This window comes from Ranitomeya imitator, chromosome 1, assembly GCF_032444005.1.
Source record: "Ranitomeya imitator isolate aRanImi1 chromosome 1, aRanImi1.pri, whole genome shotgun sequence".
Taxonomy (NCBI): domain Eukaryota; kingdom Metazoa; phylum Chordata; class Amphibia; order Anura; family Dendrobatidae; genus Ranitomeya; species Ranitomeya imitator.
Genome location: NC_091282.1, coordinates 301847210 through 301867855, shown reverse-complemented (window position 1 = coordinate 301867855; position 20646 = coordinate 301847210). Strand labels below are relative to the sequence as shown.

General features: G+C 46.9%; 1 protein-coding gene across 1 annotated transcript in view; it reads right to left on the bottom strand.

The window, feature by feature from the left end:
* LRRC75B (leucine rich repeat containing 75B) overlaps nt 1-3694 on the bottom strand; it is a 46172-nt gene extending 42478 nt beyond the window's left edge. The window contains exons 1-2 of the mRNA XM_069757423.1: nt 3204-3694; nt 3002-3130 (exon numbers count right to left, since the gene is read on the bottom strand). Of these exons, the coding sequence (XP_069613524.1) occupies nt 3002-3130; nt 3204-3440 (366 nt within the window). The 5' untranslated portion in view covers nt 3441-3694. The remainder of the gene's footprint in view (nt 1-3001; nt 3131-3203) is intronic.
* Nucleotides 3695-20646: the final 16952 nt, after the last annotated feature.

Here is a 20646-nt window from a genome sequence, read left to right as displayed (position 1 = left end):
CAGCATTGCATGAAGGATATAGTGTATACAGGGGGACTGTTACAGCACTGCATGAAGGATATAGTGTATACAGGGGGACTGTTACAGATTGCATGAAGGATATAGTGTATACAGGGGGACTGTTACAGACTGCATGAAGGATATAGTGTATGCAGGGGGACTGTTACAGATTGCATGAAGGATATAGTGTATACAGGGGGACTGTTACAGCATTGCATGAAGGATATAGTGTATACAGGGGGACTGTTACAGCACTGCATGAAGGATATAGTGTATACAGGGGGACTGTTACAGCATTGCATGAAGGATATAGTGTATACAGGGGGACTGTTACAGATTGCATGAAGGATATAGTGTATACAGGGGGACTGTTACAGCATTGCATGAAGGATATAGTGTATACAGGGGGACTGTTACAGCATTGCATGAAGGATATAGTGTATACAGGGGGACTGTTACAGCATTGCATGAAGGATATAGTGTATACAGGGGGACTGTTACAGATTGCATGAAGGATATAGTGTATACAGGGGGACTGTTACAGCATTGCATGAAGGATATAGTGTATACAGGGGGACTGTTACAGATTGCATGAAGGATATAGTGTATACAGGGGGACTGTTACAGCATTGCATGAAGGATATAGTGTATACAGGGGGACTGTTACAGCATTGCATGAAGGATATAGTGTATACAGGGGGACTGTTACAGCACTGCATGAAGGATATAGTGTATACAGGGGGACTGTTACAGATTGCATGAAGGATATAGTGTATACAGGGGGACTGTTACAGATTGCATGAAGGATATAGTGTATACAGGGGGACTGTTACAGCACTGCATGAAGGATATAGTGTATACAGGGGGACTGTTACAGCATTGCATGAAGGATATAGTGTATACAGGGGGACTGTTACAGATTGCATGAAGGATATAGTGTATACAGGGGGACTGTTACAGATTGCATGAAGGATATAGTGTATACAGGGGGACTGTTACAGACTGCATGAAGGATATAGTGTATACAGGGGGACTGTTACAGACTGCATGAAGGATATAGTGTATACAGGGGGACTGTTACAGACTGCATGAAGGATATAGTGTATACAGGGGGACTGTTACAGACTGCATGAAGGATATAGTATATACAGGGGGACTGTTACAGACTGCATGAAGGATATAGTGTATGCAGGGGGACTGTTACAGACTGCATGAAGGATATAGTGTATACAGGGGGACTGTTACAGATTGCATGAAGGATATAGTGTATACAGGGGGACTGTTACAGATTGCATGAAGGATATAGTGTATACAGGGGGACTGTTACAGATTGCATGAAGGATATAGTATATACAGGGGGACTGTTACAGACTGCATGAAGGATATAGTATATACAGGGGGACTGTTACAGACTGCATGAAGGATATAGTGTATGCAGGGGGACTGTTACAGACTGCATGAAGGATATAGTGTATACAGGGGGACTGTTACAGATTGCATGAAGGATATAGTGTATACAGGGGGACTGTTACAGATTGCATGAAGGATATAGTGTATACAGGGGGACTGTTACAGATTGCATGAAGGATATAGTGTATACAGGGGGACTGTTACAGATTGCATGAAGGATATAGTGTATACAGGGGGACTGTTACAGATTGCATGAAGGATATAGTGTATACAGGGGGACTGTTACAGACTGCATGAAGGATATAGTGTATACAGGGGGACTGTTACAGATTGCATGAAGGATATAGTGTATGCAGGGGGACTGTTACAGATTGCATGAAGGATATAGTGTACACAGGGAGACTGTTACAGCACTGCATGAAGGATATAGTGTATACAGGGGGACTGTTACAGCATTGCATGAAGGATATAGTGTATACAGGGGGACTGTTACAGCATTGCATGAAGGATATAGTGTATACAGGGGGACTGTTACAGATTGCATGAAGGATATAGTGTATACAGGGGGACTGTTACAGCATTGCATGAAGGATATAGTGTATACAGGGGGACTGTTACAGCACTGCATGAAGGATATAGTGTATACAGGGAGACTGTTACAGCACTGCATGAAGGATATAGTGTATACAGGGGGACTATTACAGATTGCATGAAGGATATAGTGTATACAGGGGGACTGTTACAGATTGCATGAAGGATATAGTGTATACAGGGGGACTGTTACAGATTGCATGAAGGATATAGTGTATACAGGGGGACTGTTACAGACTGCATGAAGGATATAGTGTATACAGGGGGACTGTTACAGCACTGCATGAAGGATATAGTGTATACAGGGAGACTGTTACAGCACTGCATGAAGGATATAGTGTATACAGGGGGACTATTACAGATTGCATGAAGGATATAGTGTATACAGGGGGACTGTTACAGATTGCATGAAGGATATAGTGTATACAGGGGGACTGTTACAGATTGCATGAAGGATATAGTGTATACAGGGGGACTGTTACAGACTGCATGAAGGATATAGTGTATACAGGGGGACTGTTACAGACTGCATGAAGGATATAGTGTATACAGGGAGACTGTTACAGCACTGCATGAAGGATATAGTGTATACAGGGGGACTGTTACAGATTGCATGAAGGATATAGTGTATACAGGGGGACTGTTACAGACTGCATGAAGGATATAGTGTATACAGGGGGACTGTTACAGATTGCATGAAGGATATAGTGTATACAGGGGGACTGTTACAGATTGCATGAAGGATATAGTGTATACAGGGGGACTGTTACAGACTGCATGAAGGATATAGTGTATACAGGGGGACTGTTACAGCATTGCATGAAGGATATAGTGTATACAGGGAGACTGTTACAGCACTGCATGAAGGATATAGTGTATACAGGGGGACTGTTACAGACTGCATGAAGGATATAGTGTATACAGGGGGACTGTTACAGCACTGCATGAAGGATATAGGGGTCGTGTCATGGAGAGAAGGCTATGCTTGTGGTTTCCTTACCTTCCTTGGACACTGCAGTTCCCTGGCCAGGCTGAGCAGCAGCTCGTGGGAGATGGGGTCCACCAGGTTGAGATATGGGGCATGCCTATGTAGGATATCATTGAGGAAAGTCCCCTCCAGGCCCAGGTCCTACAGAGACAGTAAGAGGTGAGCACACCCTGGCAAGGTCAGGAAGGTGCCATGCTTCCCCCCGGCTCCTCACCTTGCGGAGCAGCTGGAGGGTCCGCAGCGCCCGCTCCTGCTTGTGGTCCCGGAGCAGCGCCTGAATGTCCCGGATCCAGGCCGCTCTCCTCACATATGGAGCCGGCTTGTTCCTGCGCAGGATCCGCTCTGAGCTCAGGATCAACGAGGACAGGGCAAAGTCCCCGCGGGGCCCCAGATCCAGCCCATCGTCAGGCTCATCTTCCAGGCTGCTCTGTCTGCTCAGCCGGCCTCCCATCACCCTGCTAGTCTAGCTGTGCCCTGCACCTGCTCTATGCTGGCAGCATTTACTTACACCTGCCCACTGGCAGCCACTCTCCAGGGACAGCAGAGCCCCTGCTGCAGGGCGTGAGGAGCTGTCCACAGCGGCTGGTGCTGAACTGCTCGCGCTGCCACGGTGCCGACAGCCGCCTCTGCTGCAGAGCATCTTCGATCTGTGTCTGTCTGGAGCCGCCTGTCTCCTGTTTGTTTATATTTCAGCTTCCAGAATCCGACCAATCCTGATCAGAGCTGTGCGGGGTGGGGGATGGTTGGAGCAATGTGTCTGGGATGGTGGAGGGGCTGTGTCTGAGGGAAGGCGCTGGCAGGGTGGGACATGGAGGCAATAGAAATGTCACCCAGACAGGTCTCCACTCCATGCCAAGACTATTGTGTCGGGCAGTCACCCACCCTGCCTGGATGCATAGAGATCTCTTCAGTAGCTGCCATTTCCAGAGAATGTGCCCCTCCACAATAAGCAGTAAATACAATTCTGTGCAATGTTTGTTGCTGGGAGAACTGGATTATAACCTGTCCACCATGTTGGATCTGAGGTCCACACTGTCATATTATTTTATTTCAATGGGCCACAATGAGATTTAGGCTAAGATCACACGGCAGAATAAAAATCAGTCCCATTTCCATCCAGAATTTTTGTTTTCACTTGTCATCCATGTACAATCCATTTGTTAATCAGCAGCTATTAATCATTTACAGTTTCAAAAGCTACAGAATTATAAAAATTGCATGCTTTTCCATGACTGCGTCTGGCATCCGATTGGTCAGTACTAGAGATGAGCGGTGTTCGAGTCGAACTGTTCGCCAATTTCAAATTCGAGCTGTTTTGGGCGGTGTTCGAGTCGTTCGACAAACTCAAACAATTTGCTTAAAACTCGGCTGTTCGAGTTTCTGTTTGATAACTGTTCATTCATCAAAAGCCTAACTTGATTTTACATAGTGGATGCTTTCCTGAAACGGAAAGTACTTGCAAGCAGCATAATACAAAGAATAGCAGGTTTACACAGAATCCTTTGCAGTAGGCGGAGCTATGCAAATCATCTCTTTCCACCCCAGTCTAATCCACAGCGCTTGGAACCGCCAAGCGTGCAATGCTGCGGATTAGTTTCTAAATTTACACAGCCAACCAATTCCTACCTGTGGACACGTGTTTCGGGCTTTAGATCCTCATCAGCACAGGGCTGGAATTGGTTGGCTGTATGGAGTGGGGCTCGGTGAGCAAGCGATACATATATGCTAGCCACCTTAGGGAGAGACCCAAGTTGGGCTAAATGGAGCGGGACGAAAGAGACCGAAAAGCCCTCTACTTAAAGGAAATACATAGTGGATGTTACCAATTCCAGCCCTGTGCTGATGAGGATCTAAAGCCCGAAACACGTGTCCACAGGTAGGAATTGGTTGGCTGTGTAAATTTAGAAACTAATCCGCAGCATTGCACGCTTGGCGGTTCCAAGCGCTGTGGATTAGACTGGGGTGGAAAGAGATGATTTGCATAGCTCCGCCTACTGCAAAGGATTCTGTGTAAACCTGCTATTCTTTGTATTATGCTGCTTGCAAGTACTTTCCGTTTCAGGAAAGCATCCACTATGTATTTCCTTTAAGTAGAGGGCTTTTCAGTCTCTTTCGTCCCGCTACATTTAGCCTAACTTGATTTTCACATTAAAACTGTTTATCAATGTTAGTAGACTGTTTCAGTGTATAGTGGGCGGGGGATAGATCTGTGCTGAAATAACGCCGATCTCCATTTTTTTTTTCTTTCCCGCATTTTCAGTGGGGCGGTGCAGTCTCTCAGCCTATCAGCAGTGCACACACACACAGCAAAGTGCACGTGATGCACACAAGCAAGGGCATGTGTCATTGGCTGTGTATGTCACATGTCCTTGCCCTATAAGAACCAGCCATTTTCCCCGTCGCCACCATTTCCTCACTGCTGCAGCTTAGTGTTAAACGGCACCGCTGCTGCTATGGGCGCTATACAGTATAAGAGAGTGAATTGCGAGCGAATTTGCAGTTAGATAGAGATAGGTTTAGGGAGTCAGGATTAGTTGTAATATCAGCCCTTTTCAGGGTAGGTTACAGCAGTTCATAGCACTGTTTGCCAGGCAGGTCTGTGCCAGTGATGTGCAAGTGTTTGTCACAGCATTTGGTGTAATCTAGCTCAGCCAATCCTTTTGGGCTAGTAGCATTGTCTGGTAGTCATCTGAGTAGCCTGCCTGTGAAGCTACAGTAGCTACACCGCCTGTGTATCTAATAATTTTTTATTGCATCTAGCCCAGTAAATTGTTTTGGGCTAGTACCACAGTTTGGCCACTCAGCTATGCTCGGTTTCCATCCATCGTTTTTTGTGCCAACAACTACAGAGTTGCCAATTACATAAGCACCAAAATGAGTGGCAAAAGGCCTGCTGCTGGTGGAAAGGGGAATAGGCGTGTTGCAAAGGGAAAAAAAGGTTGTGACTGTGGGGTAGGTGGTAAAGCAACAGTAACATCTGCAGAAGAAAGACCATCTTCCAGCCAAAGTAAGATGTCTACTTCTTTTCGTGGACAATCTGATATGATCTCTTTCTTACGACCATCGCTACGAGCATCACTACAAATTCCAGATGAGGCACAAAAACAGCAGGTGCTTGAACAGATATCAAGTGCTCCTTCAAGTGGGCTCCCCTCCACCTCAACTTCAACATCACAAATACTCCAGTCCTCAGAGGTGTCACCCCAATAGCACTTGCTTCCTCACAGCTCCCAAGTCTCCAGCCGCCTATCTGAGTATATGGCAAAACAGATGGTTGAGTCTGCAGAGCTGTTTACCCATACTATAGCGTGCAAATCAGAGGTCTGCTCCAGAGCTTCTGTGAATCCAGACGAGGAAATGATCTGCACTGATGCCCAGAATCTTTGTGAGTCGGATCCAGGCCCAGATGAAGAAGGTTCTGAGCATAATGTAGACCCTCGTTCCCAAACTGTAACTCCTGTTGGTGGAAACAATGAGGAAGATGATGATGAGACTGAGATACCTGATTGGAACGAAAACTTGACTTTTCGGTCAGGGCAGGAAGAGGTTGGCTCTGAGGACGACGGGTGTGTGAACACACAGGGTGATGATGACGAGGTTGGAGACCCCACTTACTGTCCACCCACAGTCCGCCAGTCCATGAGGTCAGCAGAGGAGGTGGAGGGAGGATGCTAGTGACGACGAGGTTAGGTTGTGCCTTCCTGGACAGAGACGGAGTACGGGAAGCATGTCAACAACTGCATCCTCAACCACAACTGTGCCTCTGAGCACAAGTCGTGGTGGCTCTCCAGGTCACATGGGCTCTAAGCCTTGCATAGCCTGGGCATTTTTTGAGAGCGCAAAGGATGACCCAACTCATGTTGTCTGTAAGATTTATCACCAAAATCTCAGTAGAGGCCAATAAATGAATAGTTTGAGTACTTCATGTATGAACATGGATATGAGGCATAAGTTGCAGTGGGAAGCTCACTGTGCTACAATGCGGCCTAGTGGGCCGGGCCAACCACTGTCTGCCCCATCAAGTGCATCCATGGCCTCTTCATCCTCTGTGACTGTGGGGACAACAGTCGCACATGGTTTTGGACATAGACCTTCCACCTCTTTACCCGCAACAACCAGTGTGATTGGCAGGTCGTCAGTACATTTGCAAGTGGAAACACCTGCTGGTGTTGAGCGCTCTCCGACATTGAGACCACCACATTTTGATCAAGGCAACATAATATCTCCGCCTGCACCTTCCTCACAGACCAGCAGTTTGCCGGGGACACCCTACTCAACCCCATCTAAGCACGGCAGCCAGCCCTCGGTCCCTCAGATGTGGACAAGTAAAAGACCATTTTCTCCTAGCCATGACAAAGCTAAGAGGTTGAATTTCACCATCTGCAAGCTGTTGGCTACAGAAATGCTGCCTTTCCGCCTGGTGGACACAGGATTTTCGAGACCTTATGTCCGTCGCAGTGCCCCAGTACCAGATGCCCAGTCGCCACTACTTCTCAAAGAAAGCTGTGCCTGCGCTACACCAGCATGTCGCACACAACATCACCACTTTCTTGAGAAACTCTGTGTGTGACAGGGTGCATTTCACCACAGACACTTGGACGAGTAGACTTGGATAGGGGCATTACATGTCGGTGACTGGGCACTGGGTAACTATGGTGACAGCAAGAGAAGGGGCTGCTGTCCAAGTCTTGCCGTCCCCACGAGTTGCGCGTCGATCCTCTGTATCTCTAAGTTCCTCCACTGCTTCTACCTCCTTAACCTCCTCTCGGTCCTCCACCTGCACCCAAAGCCTGTCTGGTAATGCCACCCGCATTCTAACTGCGCAGAAGGAATCTTGCACACCTCCTTACTATGCTGTCACCAAGGCTCAATGGCATCAGGCGGTATTTACCTTGAAATGTCTGGGAAATGTGAGTCACACAGCTGAGGAGTTGTGGTCAGCTCTGGAGACTGAGTTCCATCAATGGTTGTCTCCACTGAACCTGCAGCCAGGGAAGGCCATGTGCGACAATGCTGCAAACCTGGGTGCGGCCCTTCGCCGGGGCAATGTCACACACGTGCCTTGTATGACTCACATTTTGAACCTGGTTGTCCAGCAATTTTTATTCCACTATGCCGGACTAGATGGGCTTCTGCAGAGGGCACGGTCGCTGTGTGCTCACTTCTGCCATTCGCATCCCACAGCTCAATGACTTACATCTCTACAGAAGGCCTGCCAGTTCACCGACTGAAATGCGATGTGCCCACACGGTGGAATTCAACTCTGCACATATTGCAGTGACTGTGGCAGCACCGACGAGCCCTGGTGCAATATGTTATGACATATAGCCTGGGCCAATGAGATCCAGAGGTGGGGCAAATCATGCTGCAGGAGTGGTCTCAGATCAGGGACCTATGCACCCTTCTGCACCCTTCTGCACAGTTTTGAAATAGCGACAAAGATGTTCAATGTTGACAATTCCATTATCAGCATGACTATTCTGGTCATTTACATGCTGGAGCACACCTTAAACAGTATTCTGAGTCAGGTGGTGGGACAAGAGGAGGAGGAACAGGAGGAGTCGTATGCGGAAGGGATAATATCTCCAAGGTCCAGACGGTCGGTAGCACAAAGGCGGCTGGCATTGGAGGGTGGGGGAGAAGGATTTCTGAGGGCGCATGGTAGCAGCCAAACTGTTGAGGAAGGTGCAGGAGCCGAGGAAGAAGTGGAGGACGAACTGGCGCTGGGCGTGGAAGACTCATCAGATGAGGGAGACCTTGATCAAATTTCTGTTGTGCAAGGTTGGGGGTAGAGGGCAGAGGAAGGAAGCATGATTCTCACCTCGCCACCACCAAGACAACAAGGACTTGGTCCTCCTGGATGTGCAAGACACATGAGTGCCTTCTTGCTGCACTACCTGCAACATGACCCTCGGATTGTCAGAATCCGAAGTAATGCCAACTACTGGGTTGCCACACTCTTAGATCTCCGGTACAAAAGTAAATTTGGCGAAATAATTCCTGCTATAGAAAGGGATTCACGCATGCAGGAGTATCAGCAGAGACTGTTACAGAATCTTACATCTGCTTTTCCTCAAAACACCAGTGATGCACATAGTGAATCTCTGAGTTCTAACTTGCCAAACATGGGACTGTCGAGTCATCACTCAAACCGTAACAGTAACATCGTATCTGGTGGTAACAGCACTTTTTCCATTCATTTCAACAATTTTTTAGACCATCCTTTGCAAGGCCACAGGAGACAAGAAGTCTGACGCATAGCCAACGCCTAGAGAGGATAGTACAGGAGTATCTCCAAGTTAACATCGATGCCATGACTGTGGAACTGGACCCTTGCTCATTTTGGGCTTCCAATGTGGAAAAATGGCCTGAGCTCACCACTCATGCCTTGGAGATTATGTTGTACCCCACAGCCAGCATTCTCTCTGAACGTGTGTTCAGCGCTCCTGCTGGTGGTGTGCTGACAGATAAGCGCACGCGGCTGTCCAGTGAGAATGTAGACAGACTAACGTTCATCAAGATGAACAAATCCTGGATCCGCAAGGACTTTTCTACCCCTGTGTCATCCTGGGGAGACTAAAAGCTTGATGATTTTTGAAAATCACCTCACCAACCATTTTAAGAAACTCTGTGGCCCAATTTTTGGAAAAAATTGAGACTCTTTTTGGAGTCCCCTTCCCTTACTGTGTTCTACATGACGTTGGCATCGTCAATTCCAGGTGGGTGGGGTCGCTTCCCCCCTTTTAACCTTTAGAAACTACATACACTATGGCTTGGGGTAGCACAGATGGTTGAGTCTGCAGAGCTGTTTACTCATACTATAGCCTGGGATTCAGAGGTCTGCTCCAAAGCTTCAGTGTCTGCTAGTCAGCAGAGTAGCCCACCCATGAAGCAAGCTACACTGCCTATTTATCTAATTACTAATTTTTAACTGCATCTAGCCCAGGCAATACTTTGGGCCTAATAGCAGTGTCTGCTACTCAGCAGAGTACCCCACCCATGAAGCAAGCTACACCGCCTGTTTATCTAATTACTAATTTGTAACTGCATCTAGCCCAGGCAATACTTTGGGCCTAGTAGCAGTGTCTGCTACTCAACAGAGTACCCCACCCATGAAGCAAGCTACACCGCCTGTAGATCTAATTACTAATTTTTAACTGCATCTAGCCCAGGAAATCCTTTTGGGCCTAGTAGCAGTATCTGCTACTCAGCAGAGTACCCCATCCATGAAGCAAGCTATACCGTCTGTAGATCTAATTACTAATTTTTCATTGCATCTAGCCCAGGAAATCCTTTTGGGCCTAGTAGCAGTGTCTGTTACTAGGCAGAGTACCCCACCCATGAAGCAAGCTACACCGCCTTCTTCCTTTCTCAATCTAACCCTTCGGCTCTGGGGTGTCTGCTCTTCCTCCAGCTCTCCCCTTCTCACAGGTGGACTACTGCGTGTATTCACACTGTGGCAAATCTTTTGGGCCCAGGCATAAGAAGTCGTCGAGGTAATGGATAATATGTGCCCCCTTAGAAACGTCCATGATGACCCATTCGAGGAATCAATTAAACGCCTCAAATAGTGAGCAGGATATGGAGCACCCCATGGGCAAACAGCGATCTATGTAGTATGCTCCTTCACAGAAGCAGCCCAATAGGCGGACACTATTCGGAGTCACAGGTAGTAACCGGAACGCCCCCTTAATGTCTGTTTTGGCCATTAGGGTGCCCCTTCCCAACTTCTTGATCTGCCTGATTTTCTCGTCAAAGGAGGTACAGTACATAGTATTGTACTTGGTTCCGCGTCGATGTTGTCGTTTACTGACCTGCCCCTTGGATATGACAAATGGTGGATCAGTCTCAATGTATTGGGTTTCTTTTTTGGCATGACTCCCAACGGTGATACCACTACGTCTTCTAAGGAAAGTGTTCTGAATGGACCCGCCATTCTACCTAAAGATATTTTTTTGTTAAATTTTTTTGTCACGACGTCTGGGTGTTGGTAGGCTGATTTTAGATTTTTACTCCAGCCTTTCTTGATTTTAGAAGGGCATGACATGCCTATATCTGTGTATCCTCCTCCTTTTACTACTCCACCTCTTTTCTTTTCGCATGACTATATCTAGTTGTGACTTTTCCATGTGTTTGTTGTGTCTTCTGAGCAGTTTGTCAGCTTTTGGACACCTTTTAAGGTGTTTTCTATGTGTTTTCTATGTGTTTGTGTTTGCCTGCCATTGGTTTCAATGGGGTTCGACGGTGTTCGTCGAACGTTCGACGAACATTCGTCGAACACACCCCAATTCGACAAACCGAACCAAACTCGAACACTAGGGGGGTGGCTCAACACTAGTCAGTATGCTATCAGAGGAAAAAATTGGCTGTGACTTGTCCGACTTATAGGTTAGTGTGAGCGAGCTCTTAAAGGAATTGTCCACGTCAAATAATTTGGAATAGAAACATATAGAAATGACAACTCAATTAGAACTGTAAATAAATAAATATTGCAGAGATATAATAATAATAATCTTTATTTTTATATAGCGCTAACATATTCTGCAGCGCTTTACATTTTTGCAAACATTATCATCACTGTCCCCGATGGGGCTCACAATCTAACTTCCCTATCAGTATGTCTTTGGAATGTGGGAGGAAACCGAAGAACCCAGAGGAAACCCACGCAAACATGGAGAGAACATACAAACTCTTTGCAGATGTTGTCCTTGGTGGGGTTTGAACCTAGGACTCCAGCACAAGGCTGCTGTGCTATCCACTGTGCCACCAAGATTAAACTATTTATTAGGAACTACAAATGTAATTGGTTAGGCAAGCCCATTTCAATAAAGTGAGTCAGGTTTACTTATTGATATTTATTGTTGTTTGTCTTTTATATCCACTAGTGACATACATTGGCATGTAAAAGCTTGGGCACCCTTGGTCAAAATTACTGTTATTTTGAACAGTTAAGCAAGCTGAAGATGGAATGATCTCTAAAAGGCCTAAAGTTAAAGATGACGCATTTCATTTCTATTTTGAGCAAAAAAAACCAATATATATATTTTCATCTTTTACATTTTAAAAATTGCAAAAAGGAAAATAAGTTGATGCAAAAGTTTGGGGACCCTTGGAGATTTGTGTGCTCAGATAACTTTGACTAAGTTTTCAGACCTTAAGTAGCCTCTAAGGCTTCTTTCACACTAGCGTCGGGCCCGGCCCGTCGCAGTGCGTCGGGCCGAGGTTACCGACGCTAGCGTTGCCTCCGCCGCACAACGGGTGCAGCGGATGCTGCTTTTCAGCGCATCCGCTGCCCCATTGTGAGGTGCGGGGAGGTGGGGGAGGAGTTCCGGCCGCGCATGCGCGGTCGGAAAAGACGGTCCGTCGGCTGCAAAAAATGTTACATGGAACGTTTTTTGCGGCCGACGGTCGGCCGAAACACGGCGCAACCGTCGCGCGACGGTTGCGACGTGTGGCAATCCGTCGCAATGCGTCGCGTAATGTTAGTCAATGGAGAAAAAACGCATCCTGCAAACACTTTTGCAGGATGCGTTTTTTCTGCAAAACGACGCATTGTGACGGATTGCAGTTAACGCTAGTGTGAAAGTAGCCTTAGGCTGCCGTCACACTAGCAGTATTTGGTCAGTATTTTACATCAGTATTTGTAAGCCAAAACCAGGAGTGGAACAATTAGAGGAAAGTGTAATATTAACATATGCACCCAGGGGTGAACCTAGCCTCTCTGCTGCCTGAGGCGAACGGAAAAATGGCGCCCCCCTCCCCCACACACACAGTCCCTGCTGGAGGGGCCGCGAGAAGGAGGGAGGGAGGAGGGGGGGCGGGCACTTGACCCCGGAGTTTTATAAAAACAAACAAAAAAAAACCTAGCAGCGCGAATCCAGTTACCGTATATACTCGAGTATAAGCCGACCCGAGTATAAGCCGACCCCCCTAATTTTGCCACAAAAAACTGGGAAAACTTAATGACTCGAGTATAAGCCTAGGGTGGAAAATGCAGCAGCTACCAGTAAATTTCAAAAGTAAAAATAGATACCAATAAAAGTAAAATTAATTGAGACTACAGTAGGTTAAGTGTTTTTGAATATCCATATTGAATCAGGAGCCCCATATAATGCTCCATAAAGTTTGATGGGCCCCATTAGATGCTCAATATTAAAATATGCCCCATATAATCCTGCATAAAGGGTAATAAGGGCCCCATAAGATGCTCCATAGAGATATTTGCCCTATATAGTTCTGCACAAGCGTTATGGCCCCATAAGATGCTCCGTACAGTCACTTGCCCCTTATAGTGCTGCACAAGTGTTATGGCCCCATAAGATGATCCATACAGTCACTGCCCCATATAATGCTGCACAAACGTTATGGCCCCATAAGATGCTCCGTACAGCCACTTGCCCCTTATAGTGCTGCACAAGTGTTATGGCCCCATAAGATGCTCCGCACAGCCACTTGCCCCTTATAGTGCTGCACAAGTGTTATGGCCCCATAAGATGCTCTGCACAGCCACTTGCCCCTTATAGTGCTGCACAAGTGTTATGGCCCCATAAGATGCTCCGCACAGCCACTTGCCCCTTATAGTGCTGCACAAGTGTTATGGCCCCATAAGATGCTCTGTATAGTCACTTGCCCCATATAGTGCTGCACAAGTGTTATGGCCCCATAAGATGCTCTGTATAGTCACTTGCCCCATTTAATGCTGCACAAATGTTATGGCCCCATAAGATGCTGCGTACAGTCACTTGCCCCATATAATGCTGCACAAGTGTTATGGCCCCATAAGATGCTCCGTACAGTCACTTGCCCCATATGCTTTTGCTGCAATAAAAAAAAAAATCACATACTCACCTCTCTTCGCTCAGGACCCCGGTACTGGCAATATTTACCTGCTCCTCATGCGGCTCCGTCTTCGGCACTGACGTTCAGCAGAGGGCACGCACCGTGCCATCTGACCTGAGCGTCACTGCCAGAGGATGCAGAAGACAGAGCCGCACTGGAACGAGGAGAGGTAAATATCGCGCAGCGCTGCGCTCCCCCTCCCCGTATACTCACCTGCTCCTGGCGCTGCGTCCCTGCTTCTTCCACCGCTGCATCTTCTTCCTGTTTTGAGCGGTCACCGTTACCGCTCATTACAGAAATTAATATGCGGCTCCACCTCTATGGGAGGTGGAGCCGCATATTCATTTATGTAATGAGCGGTACCATGTGACCGCTCAGTGCAGGAAGAATCTTCAGCGCTGGAAGAAGCAGGGATGTGCAGGGACCGCGTCGGGAGTAGGTGAGTATAATTACACCCCCCTCCCGCCCCCCCCCTCCCCTGCCGACCCCCGGGTATGACTCGAGTATAAGCCGAGAGGGGGACTTTCAGCCCCAAAAAATGGGCTGAAAATCTCAGCTTGTACTTGAGTATATACGGGTACTACAGAATCTGCCGCCCCTTCTCTACTGCCGCCTGAGCCAAAGAGCTCAAATCGCCTAATGGTAGCAGCGTCACTGTATGCACCACTTCTGCATTTATCACCCACTCCTTGTTTTGGCTTACAAATACTGATGTAAAATACTGACCAAATACTGCTAGTGTGACGGCAGCCTTAGGGTTTTGGCTTGTCTATCATCGTTAGGGAAGACCAGGTGATGCAAATTTCCTAGCTTTTTAAAAAGCCAGCCTCCTCTAACCTTGTGACAAAAAACAGTAGCCATGGGTTCTTCTAAGCAGCTGTCCAGCACTATGAAAATAAAAATGGTGGAGGCCCACAAAGAAGCAGAAAGCCATAAGAGGATAGCAAAGCGTTTTCAGGTGTCCTAAAGTTAAAGATGACACATTTCCTTTGTATTTTAGGCCAAAACATATATGTATTTAAAAGATGAATATATATATATATATGTATATATATATATATATATATATATATATATATATATATATATACACCGTATATACCCGAGTATGAGCCGACCCCCCTAATTTTTCCACAAAAAACTGGGAAAACTTAATGACTCGAGTATAAGCCTAGGGTAGGAAATGCAGCAGCTACTGGTAAATGTCAAAAGTAAATATAGATACCAATAAAAGTAAAATTAATTGAGACATCAGTAGGTTAAGTGTTTTTGAATATCCATATTGAATCAGGAGCCCCATATAATGCTCCATAAAGTTTATGATGGGCCCCATAAGATGCTCCATATTAAAATATGCCCCATATAATCCTGCATAAACGTTAATAATGGCCCCATAAGATGCTCCATAGACACATTTGCCCAATATAATGCTGCAGAAATGCTGATTATGGCCTCATAAGATGCTCCATACAGACACTTGCCCCATATAATGCTGCACAAACGTTATGTCCCCATATATTGCTGCACAAACGTTATGGCCCCATAGATGCTCCATACAAACACTTGCCCCATATAGTACTGCACAAACGTTATGGCCCCATATAGGGCTACACAAATGTTATGGCCCCATATAGTGCTGCACAAATGTTATGGCCCCATAGATGCTCCATACAGACACTTGCCCCATTTGCTGTTGCTGCGATTTAAAAAAATAAATCACATACTCACCTCTCCGCCGCTCAGGCCCCCGGCACTTTCAATAGTCACCTGCTCCTTGTTCCGGCGCCACTCCATCTTCAGCGTCTTCAGTACTGACGTTCAGATAGAGGGCGTGCACTAACCACATCACCGCGCCCTCTGACCTGAGCGTTACTGCTGGAGACTGAGCGGTGCCCGGAACAGGGAGCAGGTGAATATCGGCAGCGCTCCCCCTCCCCGTTATACTCACCTGTTCCTGGCGCTGTGCAGTCCCTGCTTCCCCGGCGCCGGCAGCTTCATCCTGTACTGAGCGGTCAACGTTACTGCTCATTACAGTAATGAATATGCGGCTCCACCTCTATGGGAGGTGGAGCCGCATATTCATTACTGTAATGAGTGGTACCATGTGACCGCTCAGTACAGGAAGAAGCTGCCGGCGCCGGGGAAGCCACGGACCTACAGGGACCGCGCCAGGAGTAGGTGAGTATAATTAGACAGCCCCCGCTCCCCCTCCCCTGCCGACCCCTGGGTATGACTCAAGTATAAGCCGAGAGGGGGACTTTCAGCCCAAAAAAGTGGGCTGAAAATCTCGGCTTATACTTGAGTATATACGGTATATATGGATCGCCCCCACGTAAGGGCAATGGGGTACTCGGTACCGGGTCCTTCAGTTCCCTCAGCGAGGATGTCACGGTGGCCCGACCCGGACCGTGGCCCTATGAGGGGCGCCCAATAAAAGGCAGAGTTTGTAGATAATGGTAGTGTTTGTGACACCACCTGTGGTATTCGGTCAGGGTGGCCGACGCTGCTTAGGCGTCCGCTGGGGTGATGGAATGGCAGCTAGATGGTATACCTTCCCACAGGTGAAGTATATCCCCAAGGCTTCCCAGAAGTGTAGATGATGATGGTGGATGGTGCAAGGCGCGGTGAATAACGAGGACACAATGGGTGCAGTCTCTTTACCTTTACTGAAGGCTTCAGCATCCACAGTCCAAAGTGCCGGATGACAGTGTAGCAGGGTCCGGCCGGTCTGATGGCAATTCCAGAGTCCCCTTATCCAGGTGGAAATCAGTAGCCTTCCCCTTGCGCACAGTAACGTAGTAGGTCCCTACTTGCATTAGTTACCATAAGGTCCTCACTGTTGTTACTTCTCTCTCTCTGTCACCCAGATGGATAGGACAAACCCGTATGATGGTGATGGCATGAGGCTATTTTATAGGGACCCTAGTGACGCCCCTCCTCCACAATTGCCACCCTGTCTGCTTAGGTGTTTAGGTCGGACAGCCAACTTAGAATCGACTGCCCTGCCGGTCTCTGAAGTAAAATGTAGAGTCTATTACTCCCTCGGTATTCCAGCCACCGGATCTGCACTTCAGATGGAGGCAGCCTGCTTCTAGCTGGTCTCCCACTGATGTTTCACTCCTGTTGCTATGACTTCTTTTCTCACTCACTACAGCACAATTCCTTTTGTGTCCTTTCTTAGGAGGCTGCCGCATGGGTTGCAGGTGCATCTCCGTGTCCTTTTTTCCTTCCTCCTCAGACTTCAGTCTGCATCTGACCAGGGATCACTCCAGCCAGCTCGACCTGGAGACCTTTCCTTATCGGTCCCCAGCCAGGAGCTCTCCTATCCTCCGACTCCCTCTGACTGACCAACTTCCTAACCAACCCACCAGTTTTACCCTATGTGAGGAGTGGCCTAGTGAACAGAACCCTTAGCTCCCCCTGATGGACCGGCGTGTGAAGTGTGTGTGTGGCTGTGATACCTGGCAGGGTGAACTCCTTTCGTGCCATCAGACGTAACATCACTCCCCCCTGGTGGAAGAACGACATTACTGCAACGACCAGGACTCTGGGGCGCTGCACATATATATATATATATATATATATATATATATATATATTACAAAACGGTAGATGGGCCTATGCAAAAGTTTGGACACCCTGCACCTAATAGCACTTGTGGTAGTTCAACTCATTCAGTGGTACACTGAGGTAGAAAACAGGAACACTGTCTCTTTAAATCTTTAGTTAGTACAGCGTAGTTTTAGAGGTAGCTTAGTTGACTGATCTTGTTTTAGAGAAAAAAAATCGTACAGCGTAGTTTTAGAGGTTGCGTCTTTTTTTTTTTGCATAAAAAACCTGCTATCGCCAGGTAATTTCTAGTGCATTAGGAGAGCGTACGTCACATTGTTAATGACGTCCATTTTTCTTTTGCAAAAAAATAATTATTTGCGTCGAGTAAATTTTTAGCGAATGCATTACGGGAGCGTATGTCACATTGTTGATGACGTCCATTTTTCTTTTATTAAAAAAGACTTATTTGGGTCGGGTAAATTTATAGGGAGGGCATTAGTGTAGTGAACGTCTGTATTTTTTTTATGCAAACTTATTTTTTACATCTGATTTTTATTTTTATTTTTTTCTTTTGTTTCTCCTACATTTTTTCTCTCTAGTTTTTTTCTCTCTGTTTCTTTTAATAAATAGTACTCTATACATAAGCCCCACACATTACACGTGTAAAAGCACCACTTACACACACATCCCCGGTGTTTGGAAGAATAAAATAAAAATGGCCCATTTGTGAATGGCGCTATTCACCAGAAGAGGCATACGCCTTCCTTGCCTCCGACACAGATTCATCCAGTGATGAAGATCCCACATTTGTCTATTCCTTCTCCTCCTCCTCATCTAGTGAGTAAGGAATCCCCGCAAGGCACCCTAGGACCCAGGCAACTCCTGCCATATGGATCGCACCCCTGAAAATTATCAGCCCGTCATTCCGGATTTCATCGGCAGCTCAGGAATCCAGTTTGACACCACTGGCCTCTCTGAAATTGACTTCTTCAAATTATTTTTCAGCGAGGAAATAATAAATATTATGGTGACCCAGACAAACTTGCATGCCCATCAATTTTTCACCCAAAATCTCACGTCATATGCCAGATGGACCCCTGTAAATGCAGCAGAGATGATGACATTTTGTTGAATTGTGCTGCATATGGGCATAATACAAAAATCAGAGCTTTGGCAATGCTGGAGTACTGACATTTTCTACAGCATACTGGTATTCCGCAAGGCCATGACAAGGACACGATTTAAAGCAATCCACAAAATTTTGCATTATATTGATGCACAGTGTCCTCCCTGAGACGATTCAAACTTTCATCATCTTTATAAAATTCGGCCAGTGGTTGAACACTTCAGCAGAAAAGCCCCAAAAAGGGACATAGCTTTAGATGAATCTCTGGTTCATATCAAAGGGAGGCTAAAATTCACCGGGGCCCGGAGGTGGAGGGAGCCCACTGCAGGGCGGCTAACAATGAGGACAATCTGGCCTGTTCATCTGCCCATAGGCTCCAGGGGGGCCCTGGCCAAATTGCCCTCAGGTGCGGCAGGCAGGGAGCGATCCCTGCAGCTCCGCTGCCTACAGGACAAAATGGCAGTGGAGCTGCAGAGATCCGTCCTGCTTCCTTCCTGCGCTTCCTGTTTGACACAGCAGCACGGCTGGATGGCGTTAGCATTCAGCACCCGACTGTGTCAGATAGAAAGCTGCTGGCGAAGAAGATGCTGCGGGAAATGTGCGGAGAGGTGAGTGGTGCTGTGTGTGTGTCTGTGGGGAATGTGCAGAGAGGTGAGCTTTGTGTGTGTGTGTACGTGCGGAGAGATGAGTGGTGTGTATGTGTATGTACATGCGGAGAGTTAAGTGGTGTGTGTCTATGTGTGTAGGTGGTGGAGATGTGTGTGTAACGTTCAGAGAGGTTATTGGTGTGTGTAGATGGTACACAGGGCAATGATGGGGGTGGTAGGGGAGAAGGCAATGATGGAGGTGGTGGAAAGGGCAATGATGGGGGTGGTGGGGGAGAAGGCATTGATGGTGGTGGAGGTAAGGATAATGATGGTGGTGGTGGAAAGGGCAATGATGGGGGTGGTGGAGGTGGAGGCAATGATGGAGATGGTGGAATGGGTAATGATTAGTGATGAGCGAGTATACTCATTACTCGGGTTTCCCCAAGCATGCTCGGGTGGTCTCCGAGTATTTTGGTGTGCTCGGAGATTTAGTTTTAGTCGTCGCAGCTGCATGATTTGCAACTGCTAGACAGCTTGAAGACATGTGGGGGTTGCTTGTTAGGGAATTCCCACATGTATTCAGCCTGTCTAGCAGCCACAAATCATGCAGCTGCGGTGATGAAAACTAAATCTCTGAGCACGCCAAAATACTCGGAGACCACCTGAGCATGCTTGGGGAAACCTGAGTAATGAGTATACTCGCTCATCACTAGTAATGATGAGAGTGGTGAGGGAGAAAGCAATGATAGAGGTGGTGGAAAGAGCAATAATTGGGGTGGTGGTGGAGAAGGCAATGATGGAGGTGGTGGAGAGGACAATGATGGAGGTGGTGGAGAGGTTAATGACGGAGGTGGTGGAGAGGGCAATGATGGAGGTAGTGAAGAGGGCAATGATGGGGGTGGTGGAAAAGGCAATGATGGAAGTGATGGAGAAGGCAATCATGGAGGTGATGGAGAGGGCAATGATGGAGGTGGGGGAGAGGAGAATGATGGGATGCGGGGGGATGGAGGACTTCAGTTTATAGTGTACTCACTTATTATGTAAAACACCGTCCCTTATTACGTACCATCCTCTTTAGTTGAATATGGTGCCGTCCTTTTTTATATATCTTTCTCTGCTGTTATATACAGTGCTGTCTCTTACATAGTGCATTCTTGTTATTTTTGTTATTTTTATTACATTATCCACTCTCTTAGACATAAAATGACAGCTGATGGAGCAGCATCTGACCAGACGAACAGTCCATCAGCTCCTCCATTAGAAAAGAAGTTTCCCCATGCTCCATCAGCCATAATTGTATTATATATTTAACAAGACAGGACGGTATGTATTAAAGACAGGGCTCTATATAATCTGATATGTACCGGACGGAGCTGTACATAACAAGAGAGGGCACTGTGTAATAAGGGATGGCAATTTAAATAATGAAGTAAACTATGTAATATATATACATATGTGTGTGTCATATATATATATATATATATATATATATATACACTGCTCAAAAAAATAAAGGGAACACTAAGATACCACATACTAGATATCTCTGAATG